General features: G+C 41.0%; 1 protein-coding gene across 1 annotated transcript; it reads left to right on the top strand.

Moving 5' to 3' along the window:
• Positions 1 to 2456: 2456 nt before the first annotated feature.
• On the top strand, positions 2457 to 10964 carry LOC102307002 (probable G-protein coupled receptor 21). The gene has a single exon (XM_005947649.3). It carries the CDS (start codon positions 3354 to 3356, stop codon positions 4422 to 4424), a length of 1071 nt encoding a protein of 356 aa, XP_005947711.1. The 5' UTR covers positions 2457 to 3353; the 3' UTR covers positions 4425 to 10964.
• Positions 10965 to 11569: the final 605 nt, after the last annotated feature.

The following is an 11569-nucleotide window of genomic DNA, read 5'->3' on the forward strand; positions in this document are numbered from 1 at the left end:
GGAAAGAAAACATTACAGATGAGATGAAGAAATATCTTTCCAAATGTGCACTTATATTCTACTCTAATTCTATTCTTCTCTAATGTCAGGTGTGGTATTTCGTCTGGTTTGCTATCCTCGTGGGAGCGTCCCATTGACATAATGCTTTCCCTAGCCGCTTACCCTAACCCTAGCCATCATAAAAGGAATGCCTATCACTTACCCTAAACCTAATTGTAACCCGGACATTAAAAACACATTAATGTCCGGGTTACACACATTGTGAAAAATGTCTTCAACCTCGTGGAGACCTGGAGTTTGGTCCCCACAAGGCCTGTTCGTCCCCACCAGTATAGTAAATTTCAGATTTTGGCCCCCACCAAGATAGTAAGAAAACGCGAGCGCACACACGCACTCTAACTCTAAGAGTAATGATAATTTAATGCATCAAAGGAGAAATTTGTTTAAAACACACTAACACAACTTCAGTAGTCGTCACAAAAGGCTGCCAAACAATTAATTCAGATTATCTTGCATACATACTGACTGTTTTTAACTTTGTGGGTTAACTAGTTGATTAGTTTGTTTTCTGAATGCTTAAGCAGATAGTAGAGCTGTGCCAGAATATTTGGATATTGTTTCACTTGTCTTTGTATTCTCTTTCAGTGCTTTATACCATATCAGTTTGTGTTCTTGATATTCCGCTCACACAGCAGACATCATCAGAGTAAGTTCACTTAAATTTAGCCAAATTAGTAATTTTATAGGACTTTTTTTTTTATATACCTTTTGATTAAATATAAACAATAATTTAAGTGTAAAATAAAATGTAAAGATTTTTATGACTAAAATGAATTCTGATTTAGAGCTGGATTCAGATTTTCTGAAATGCTATTGTAATTTCTGTGTTTTGGGTCCAAAAAATCAGGTCTATTGTGCTTCATCTTTTTCCATGCCGGTCTTTATTCCTTTCTCTTGCATCCCTGTTTTCCTTTCATCTTTTCCTGTGTTTGTTCTACATTTAGCATGTGCATCTGTAGAAATTTTAATCATCCATTAGAAACTGTCTTGTGTGTTGTTTACACACATTTATGCTTGCAGTGCCTCTGAGCACATATGTAGTTGATATGTGATCGGTGTAGCTGCTGGGGAGAGTGCGGAGTGCATGTGGTTGGGTTGAGTATGGTCTCTGTACAGAGGGGATCCTGCTTGATGTTTATTGGGTAGCAGATGTGGAAGGGGGAGGAGCTTCCTGTTAGGAGCAAAATGGAGGTCCATGAAAATGAAGCTTACAGAGAACTGCAGGGGGGTTAGAGTAATACTGAAAGGGACCCAAAGGAAGAAAGAGAGAAGAGAAGATGATTGGAGAAAATGGAGACTGTAATGAATAATTTATGCTTCAAAAGAACTTCATTATATGTCACAAAGCAGTTCTTACAGCAATAGGAGGGTCCAACCCAGTACTAGCCAGGTGCGATTAATGAAGTGGTCAGTGAGTGTATATTGTAGTATTAAATTGTTTAAACAGTGCAGCAGTGAGTACCTTGACTTATTCGGCAGTGCCAGTGTTAAAATGATGAGCTTTAGTGTCTGTAGCAAAAACTTGGACTGCATAACAAAGATGGATGTTACCCAGTTGTTGTGTCTGGAGTTATTATTTTAAATGTTGGCAGCTTCACCTGCTGCTCAGCTGCTTTTTATTTATAAGCAGAAACCTTTGGGTGGTCTTTACTGAAAGCCTTAATATGTGCCTATTACTTCCTTCAATAAAATTAAAAGGAAGCAACACTACAAGCCAAACTCTTAGTTGAAGCAGGTCACCACTTGGCAGGCATCTTATGATGGGTTTTGTTCTCTTAATTTGGAGTTTATTTCAAAACTTCAAATTAAGAGCAAAATAAGCTTTTAACAAACCCGCTACCCTCTGGAAGTTAATCGTCCGTTTCCCGTTACTGTGTTTTCTCTTATGACACGTCTACCACAAACACTGTTAAAAGTTCTCCCTCGGTGACTCGCATTAGCGGATGTGAAGTCTATCAAGCAGCCATGCAATCAAAGTCTCACAACCTTAATTTCAAGCATCAACAAAATCCAATAGATGCCTTACAAAACAAATGATCCTCACACCGATGTAATTTGCACCAGGCCATAATCATGATTTCTGCTTAACATTTGTGAATTTCTTATGGATTTTAGATATTTTCTTGTGTATATATAATAAATTTCAATTGCTCTGAAGCTTATTTAAAAACTTTTCCTTCTCAGTTCTGTAATTGTGGTACAGTAAGAGTGGGGACACTGGGAGGCAGAAAGAAGTAAAAAATTAAAACGGACAGAGGAGGAGGAGGGGAAGCGAAGTGTGTGTGTGTGAGAGAGAGAGAGAGAGAGAGAGAGTGAAATGAGTGGAAAGGGAAGGAAAGTGTGTGTGTGTGTGTGTTAGAGCGAGAGAGAGCGAGCGAGTGAGTGAAGGGGGAGGAGAGGAAAGCAGCAGCAGTGGCAGCGCTGCATCATCACTGTATCGCCACTACAGCAGAAAGGAGAAGCAGTTCACAGTCTACCTCCTTCATCTCTCTCTGTCTCTCACACTCATGACTACACATCTCTCCATCTTCACACACACACTGGAAGTCGACCAGCCGCCACTGAGCCTGACAAGAAGAGCTCCCAGTGACATTATCCATCACCTTTGGATGTTTGCCCTGCCTGCCTCCAGGATTCCAGGACACTGTCTGCTCATGAAAATCTGTGTTTTAATGACCCGCGGATGAGGCGTCTGCCTTCAGATGTGCCGTTTGATTGGACCGCCTTGACTTTCTTTGCTGAGGAAGCATTCAGTGCCGGCAGAATTTTGGGATCGTTTTCCTCTCCCTGTTTTTACCCTTTTGCCGGCATTTGAAGACTGCCAGTGGATGGCTCTTTTTATTTATTTTTTCAATGTTTGAATTGTTTGGTTCCTGCCCGCTGGAGAACAGTGCTTACCTCGGGATTTGTAGTCAAGGGAGGGGGGTATGATAAACAGCTGTGTGGGGGGGAGGACGGGTTGCACTGCACCACTAAACGGGCATCTCTTGTCCTACATTGGGGAATTTTTTTTCTGCCTCTCGAGGTTGCACACATGCACATATTTCACCCCCAGCAGCAGCAGCAGTGGCCGGCTGCGTTTTGCATGCACCGATGGATTACTGCTACTTTAAGGACAGGCTCGCTGCCCGCTGAGGGAGAAAAGATGCTGATATAGAAGAACAGGGGCATGCTTTGTTTTTGGAGCTGCAACTTCAGGGTTAAAAAAAATAAAGAGACTTGGATGACAGGATGATGGCTGCGTTGAGCTGAAACTGCCCCCTTCTCCTCCCTCCCTCTTCTCCAGTCCAAACATGAACTCTTCCTCTGATGCGAACCAAAGCGGCTCTCCCTCGTTCTGCCTGCTGGGCTCCATGGGTTACTCCCACAGCATGGATACCTGCGTGCTGGAGGTGGTTGTCATCCTCTTCCTCACTGTGCTCATCATCGCTGGCAACCTGGTGGTGATCTTTGTCTTCCATTGTGCCCCGCTGCTGCACCACCACACCACCAGCCACTTTATCCAAACCATGGCGTACGCTGATCTGCTGGTGGGCGTCAGCTGCCTCGTGCCCTCGATGTCCCTCCTCCACTACCTTCGAGGCCTGAATGAGGAGCTCACCTGCAAGGGATTCGGCTACATGGTTTCTGTGCTGAAGAGTGTTTCCATGGCCTCGCTAGCTTGCATCAGCGTGGACCGCTACATCGCCATCACACGACCGCTGTCGTACACCACGCTGGTCACCCCATGCCGCCTGAGGGTGTGCATCGTGCTCATTTGGGTTTACTCTGCTTTGATTTTCCTGCCATCGTTTTTCCGCTGGGGGAAACCAGGTTATCATGGGGACATATTTAAGTGGTGCGCACTCTCTTGGAAAACCAACCCGGCATTTAGCACCTTCATTGTGGCGCTGCTCTACGCACCAGCTGCACTTACTGTCTGCTTCACCTATGGGAGTATATTCCGGATCTGCCGGCAGCATACAAGGGAGATCTCCCAACGCCAAGCCCGCTTCAGCCCGCAGACCGAGGGTGATAAAGGTGAGCGGGGAGAGCGTTGCGAAGGCTGCCCGGACAAACGCTATGCCATGGTGCTCTTCCGCATCACCAGTGTCTTCTATGTGCTGTGGATGCCGTACATCCTCTACTTCCTCCTAGAGAGCGCCGGCCTATATCACCACGAGGTGGCGTCCTTCCTCACAACATGGCTGGCAATCAGCAACAGCTTCTGTAATTGTCTCATCTACAGCCTCTCCAACAGCGTCTTCCGTAAAGGTCTCGGCCGCCTCTTTAGCCCACTGTTTCCTTCCTGCCATGGCTGCACGGAGGCCAAAAAGGCTCCAGCCCCCGTCAGCCTGAGACCAGATCCCCGATGCCAAGTGTGAGCTCTGATGAGCTTTGACTAGGATGGATTCGCTCCGGTCGCTTTGGAGGCATCGGCCCCCCTGTGTGTGCTTTGCTCTCTACTGTGTAGCATGACACAGGTCTTTTTGGTCCTGCGGTGAGCACAGGGAGGCGCTTGTGCAGAAGCTTTCTGGCCGTTTTAAGAGGATGATTTTTGTGGAAAAAGGAGGCTGTGTCATTCCTGCTGGGACTTTCTCAAATTCTCTCTGTGTGATGCTGCTCTTTCATGGCTGCAGGCTGATGACACAGAGATAATAAGTTTGATACTGATGAAGAAAGTTCAGAGGATTTGATAAACATGCCTCACTGCACTGATTTAATGACTCCCAAATGCAAAAAAGTATAGCACAGTGTGAGCTGGGCTGCCCGATCCACTGAGATGCAAAAAATAATTTATTCATCTTTTCAAGCCTGACTGTAAATCTGTAAATTGTCTTGGTTCTTTCAGGGTGGAAGTATGTGTTGCAAAAAATGTTAAAACACTTGAAGCAGACTTCTGATCTGTTTCCTTTGGGGAACTCCAGATGCCAACGAGTGTAGGAAAAATCATTCACCTTAAAATTGTCACTTCATCGGCTTGTGTGTGGGTTCAAAATGCACAACAGATGGACTTATTTCCCAGAGATTAAGAAGATTTAGGAGCGTGTTTTATCAAGAGGATTTTTCTCTCGGGTGTTAGTGAGAAGCTCAAAATCTGAAAACGCATCGGATTTCACATGAAAAAGTTAGCATTACTTTTTAAACATGGCCTGGAAAGTTTTTCTGCCAGCAGACAAGAATCCTTGTTAAAGAAACAATAGATGATATGATTTATTCTTGTGTTTCATCCTCAGGTTTATCAGCGGTTCTTTTTGTAAGCCTCTGTGCTGTCTGCCTTTGATCTCAGCTGACAGAGTACAGGTCTTTTAAATCAAAAGGCACATTGTAAGGTAATCAGCTCATGACTTGTAGTGCAGTCGGTGTCGATAATGAATCAGCTGTCTGTCAGGATCCTAACATCTGGTTTCAGCTAACTTTATTTCTCGTGTTTCTGCCCTCTTCCAGCAAGAGGGATATCACCCAGCTTTACGAGCCCGACCTCGCCGTGTCAGGGGTCAAAGCCTGTTTCTGAGAGCCAATGAGTGCGTTTCTATTTTTTTTTTGTTCTTTGGTTTCATGTAAATACACATAGAGTATCAATATTTAAACAATGGCTAACTTCGGGGGTTTTATTGATTTATTGTAGACCTGCGGGATACCAGATGATCTTGTGGATCAGTAGAAGCTTTTTAAGATTATTTATTTGCCACAGAGGTCTGACAGGCTGCACCTCCGGATTGGAGCCATTTAAAAAAAATATAATTTAGTGTTGAGTAGAAGGAAAATCATTTCTTTGTATGCTGCGTTTAAAAACTCGCAGGACTTGTTTTTAAAGTCACAATGAAATTTCTGAAAGCATCTTGACAATTTGACTTTATTGTAGTTGGACAAAGAAGAGGGAATGGGATAGGTTTAATAATGATAGGAAGGTGCCGGTAATTTACCCATTTTCCCACGTGTTTGCTATTTGCCAGTGACCATTAAACAACAGAAGTAGAAGGATGGGTTGGGTGTCACAGTGACTTGCACAAGTAGGATGGATATGCAAAGTGGAAGGTGACTGCAGTCTTCAAAATTTTTTAAAGAATAAACAAAAACTCATCGATGGTCTTGATGAACATTTGCACAGAATTCTGGGAACCTGTTCCTTTACTTGTCAGTCATTTCAGAGCAGGTGAGTGGGTGGGTGATCTTTGGAGAACAGCTGAATGTGGAAGTGTTGTTGTAAAGTCATTTTGCTTCATATGCCACCCCTAGATGGCAAAAAACAAACAAAAAAACATTACAAGTATTTCATGCATAAGAGTATTAGACCAGAAGCCACACACGTTTACTTACTGTCTTTCTGGGATTTAGCTGGTTTGTTCTCAAAGGTAGAATCAAAGTTTTTTTTTTAACATATGCATTTAAAAGAAATGTATGTTTTCATGAAAATTGCTTGCAAAACTGAATGAAAATCCAAACTGCACTGGCTGTACTCTGTTATAGTTCTTAGTGGTTTTTTTAAAATTAATTTATTGGCTCATTTAGAAGAGCTCACATTAATAAACAGAGCTTTAAATGAGTCAAAATGAGGCTGTGCCATGTACTGCATTCTTTGTGAATGAGAAACTACACGAGTGTTCAAACAAGCTAGCCACAGTTTGTATTAGCAAGTGCTTTTACTGTGTTTATTTGAATAGTGTCCGGTGCCGTTAATAACCTCAGATGCTGAACGAAACAGGCCTTTTATTTAAAGCAAGCACAAAGAAAGGCAAGCTTTTATTTCTCTTTTTCTCCAGCATAAGTGATGGTTTTCAGGTAACAACTGTTTCAACTGAAATACAACGTTGCCTTAAGCTAATAGGAAGTAATAACTCTCTTATTGGGCAGAAGTGTGAAATCATATTGAGCTTTTCCTCTTTTTATAATGCACACATTTGTGTAAATGTGAATGGTTGTCAAACCCAGTATCCACCCCACCAACAGTATATGAACCAAAACCTTAAATATAATAGAGAATAAATCATAACATACATATAACACCTGGGGATACTTTAATTTGAAATAGTTACAATAAAAGTCTGTCCATTTCTTAACAAGCCTTTTACTTTGAAATATTTGCAGTTATACTCGAGCAGTAACCCCACAAAGCTAAAGTCACATTCCTGTAATGGCTCATTGTAAATTTGAAACCGTAACGAGAATAACACCATCGACAGAATGCAAAATGGTTTCCTGGACACATTTGTTTCATGTAATTTGTACCACAAGATCCTTTCTTGAGCGAATCGGACCACAAATAGAAGCTAAAGCATTTGAAAGCTTCTGAAAGATTCGTGTCACGAACATCAACAGCTGTCAGATAGAAACCGTGCTCATGCAAAGAAAAGAAATCAAAATAGCACCAAAAAAATAAAACGTAAAAGTAGCTTTCACTGCTGGAGACGGTTCTTAAAGTAAAGGAGAAATGATGATGCTGAATTGGAAAACTGTCTGAGATACTGGAATGATCCAAGCTGTTAATGCTAATGTTTGCCAGTTGCTAATTTTGTAATATGGTTGCAAAAAAGGTTGTTAAACATGGCTCCGGGCACGAAATTTCACTTGATCCAGAGATGCTACATAGCTGCTCTCCACCTCTGTGCACAGGGGAGCAAGGAGTTTATTTCTCACTTTCAGCTCGAAGATAAAGACCTTAATAGTTAGAGCACACCGAGTCACGATTATCAATGTTCACATAAAGCACTGGATTATTTAGCCTGCTGTGATTACTTACTGGTCACAGGTGGTTTTAAGTAACTGCATTTTCCATTTGTCTCGATTCTTTTTTTTTAAACTTTAGGACTGTTGTCATGTGTAATCAAAGATAACAGTAGGCCTAATAAGATACTTGCTTGACAGTAGCTTTATAGGTTGTATCTCTTGTCTGTTAAAAACCTCAGCCACCTCCCAGTAATAATACAGTTGCTGCATATGCAGGCAATTACTTGGTGATCAGTTTTCTTAAGTGCTTCTCAGCCTCCATAGAGTGAGGTGCAGGGAGCAGTCTAACACAGAGAGGCATGTCTGTGGCAAGTTTAAAATCACTAGTTAACACATAAAGCCCACCTTTGGACTGTGAGGGAGCATGCAGACTACACAGGTAGGCCTCTAGCTGACCAGGAAATTTGAACCCAGAACTGCCAGTAAGACAATACTGCGCGCCTCAATTTCAGAATCAATTTGCAAACTTTAATAACTTTATGATCTTACAAATTCTGAGTAGAATTAGCTCCTGTAACGTTAATTTGTACAGCTGCTTGATTCATTGAACTCACCCTAAGCTGTGTATGCAGAGTTGGTGCCTTTAAGAATGTTTGTAATGGAATAATCTGACAAATGATATAGTTTGCAGACTGTCCAAGAAGTTTGTGCTTCAGTTGTGGTGAGATTCTAGCATTTTATTTGTCTGTTAATTAACACTAATTAGCAGGTGTCTGTGTTTACCGCTCTACCCCGACTCCCAAATAGAATCACTCCAGGCTCAAGAGTTAGTCTTAACATGCAGACCCAAAAAAACTGAGTCCCTATGGTTGTATCCATCGTATATTTATAGTCTAAACTTCAGCTTGCCTGCTGTTTTTGAGTAAATGTGCTGTGTGTAATTGACAAATAACATTTTTCTGAAGAAACATGCTCTTAATAATACTTTAGTTCACATATACTCTGCGTATACATGCGGTTTTATTGTCTTTGATGTCTTAAATATTTTTATGTCCATTTGGTCGTTTTACTGTTAATTATGTTCTCACAGTGTGCATGGAAATAAATGAGAACTATAAAATGTTTCAACGAGAGAAACGTGACACTGTTAAAATCATTATCATTACTACTCTTTTTATTTCATTGTGACTTTAACCAGTGTTTAGTTTTCCCAATAGAAACACAAACATGCCTTTTCACCACGGGGGCTGAGGCGCCAGAGGTCAGACTGATGTCAGGGTTCAGGGTTCAGCTGCAGGACTTTCTGGAGACTTCCCTGAAATGTTCTGTTTAGATTTTTAGCACATTTTTCTGTGTCGTGCTATTTCGTGGCGTTCTGTCTACAGAATCTGCTTTGAAATGTAAAATGTTGACATGTCAGACGCTCCGGTTTATTTATTGCAAAGGATGCTTCATCGTCAGACTTTACCTGCATGATTCTGGTTCAGTCTGGATCAGTGAGTCTGTCTCATGATGCTACTGAGAGAAATTTACTGACTGTGCTTCTTGTCTTCTAAATACTGTTGCATAACACAGATGGCTCACTCTGTTTTTTGATGATGGCAACGAGTTCAGGAAACAGGAATGACCTTCTCCTTTTCCTGCTGTCAGGAAAAGATCACATTCATCTGCCAAAAGTGACATTTTTGTCATTAGAAGTCGTATGATTACGTTGACGAGTTCCATGTGCAAAAAACAGATATGTTAATAACATGCAGATCTTTTGAAGTCCTGATATTTTCCTTGAAAGCCTCGCAGTGCTGCTCATCTGTGGGAGTGGGTGTGATGCAACTTCCAGCTTCCCCTCGAACAACAAATCACTAGTGGTAGCAGAAAAAAATCTGAATGAAGGGCTTTTAATGTTGTTACTCTGGTTGAACTGTTTGCTTCTCAGCTTGTGACCCGAACTTTGAAAACCTGCTGAACATTATTGTAAATAGAGGTGTAATTGTCTGATTATTAAAAAGAGATTTTCTGTTTATGTGGTTTGGGATTGATTTGATATGCAAAATCCTTTAAATGCTCCATATTGTAGTAATGTTGGAAAAATCTAAGCTAGCTGAGGTTAGTTATTAGTTCCTTAACAACTGTGAACGAAGCATTGGAGTGCAACTGGAGTGCAACCAGTTTATTCAAGGTTTTCATGTTCGGGTTGAACTTCCTGCCACCATCCAAAAGTCCACTAGACAGAATCATTTGTGCTGAAGATACAATCTGTCTATATATAGTATATGCACTGCATATTATGACATTCTTTAAATTGCACTACTAGTGCAGTAGGAAAGCCTTTACTGGATGCAATATGCTGCAATTTTATGGTTTTACAACAGATTTGGTATAAAGAGTAAGAAATTCAAACGTTGCACAGCGAGCCATCTATCTTCTCACCGGATGACTTTGCAAAGTTTGAAAACTGCACAGAAATGACCAGTAATTTACTTTTTTAGAAATAAATTGCACTACCATTATATAAAGAAATAATACATAAGCAAATTTTTAGTTTACTTTTTATTCTACATGTGGAGTATTTGGACCTTTTTTTAAGAGACACTTGAACTTGCACTGTTCATATAAACAACAGACTGAAGAAATGTGGAAAATGTGGAAAAACTGCACTTATTAACCTGTTTTGAGAATAATATTTGCTTTACATTAAAAGTTGTAGCTCTTGTCTGTTTAAAAAGAAATAATCTCTGGTGCTTGTGCTCTGCCAACTTCCAATAATAATACAATTGCTGAATGTGACACACACTTAATACTTGTCTCCCAAACTGATAACTTTGGAATCTCAGACCATCTAATCATTAGTTTTCTTAACTGCTTCTGGCTGGAATCTCTCCCAGCTCCCGGAGTGAGGTGCAGGGAGCAGTCCATCACACGACTAACACGGAGAGGCTCATAAAAAGCAGACTTTTGGACTGCGGGGGAGCATGCAACCTGCATACATATATGCTATGTTTGGTATACATCTTTTTTTTTTCTTGCTAAAATTAATAATTTAGTATCATAGAGTGATAATGTTAGTAAAGCAGAAAGCTACTCGTAGTCAGCCAGCTATCACTTTCATTTCAGTTCAATTCAGTTCTATTTTATTTATATAGCACCAAATCATAACAACAGTCGCCTCAAGGCTCTTTATAATATAAAGTGAAGTCTCTACAGCAATACAAAGTAAACAGAGAAAACCCCAACAATCATATGACCCCCTATGAGCAAGCGCTTTGATGACAGTGGGAAGGAAAAACTCCCTTTTAACAGGAAGAAATCTCCAGCAGAACCAGACTCAGGGAGGGGCGGGGCCATCTGCTGCGACTGGTTAGGAAGGAAAACAGGACAAAGACATGCTGTGGAAGAGTATCAGAGATTAATAATAACTAATGAGTGAGTGAAACAGAAACACTCAGCAGCCTAGAAGTATTGCAGCATAACCAAGTGAGCATTAAGGGGCCACCTGATTCAGCCCTAACTATATGTTTTATCAAAATGAAAAGTTTTAATTCTAACCTTAAAAGTATAGAGTGTGACTCTCTCCCGAATCCAAACTGGGTGCTGATTCCACAGTAGAGGGACCTGGAAGCAAGTAAGCCTGCAGTCTTAGAGCAAAGTGCTTTCAGCACTCGTTCTTATATAGCTCTTATAGAAAAGTGCTATATAAGAACCAGCCCATTTGCTGTGTTATGCAAATTTGATAATGGTTACTTTATTAGCTAAGGTTATAAAGTAATTTAAGACCCTTTCCATCCACAGGAGGATGGAGGAGTGAGACCTCAGTGAGTCAGACGCTGGTGCAGTTTACCACGCTAATTGCAACAAATTTCACCTA

The sequence above is a fragment of the Haplochromis burtoni genome, unplaced genomic scaffold (genome assembly GCF_018398535.1).
Source record: "Haplochromis burtoni strain Fernald_Lab_line unplaced genomic scaffold, NCSU_Asbu1 Contig_537, whole genome shotgun sequence".
Lineage (NCBI taxonomy): Eukaryota > Metazoa > Chordata > Actinopteri > Cichliformes > Cichlidae > Haplochromis > Haplochromis burtoni.

Bases quoted from the DNA above. Each gene is read 5' to 3' on its own strand.
- LOC102307002 (XM_005947649.3), top strand. From the start codon at position 3,354: ATGAACTCTTCCTCTGATGCGAACCAAAGCGGCTCTCCCTCGTTCTGC.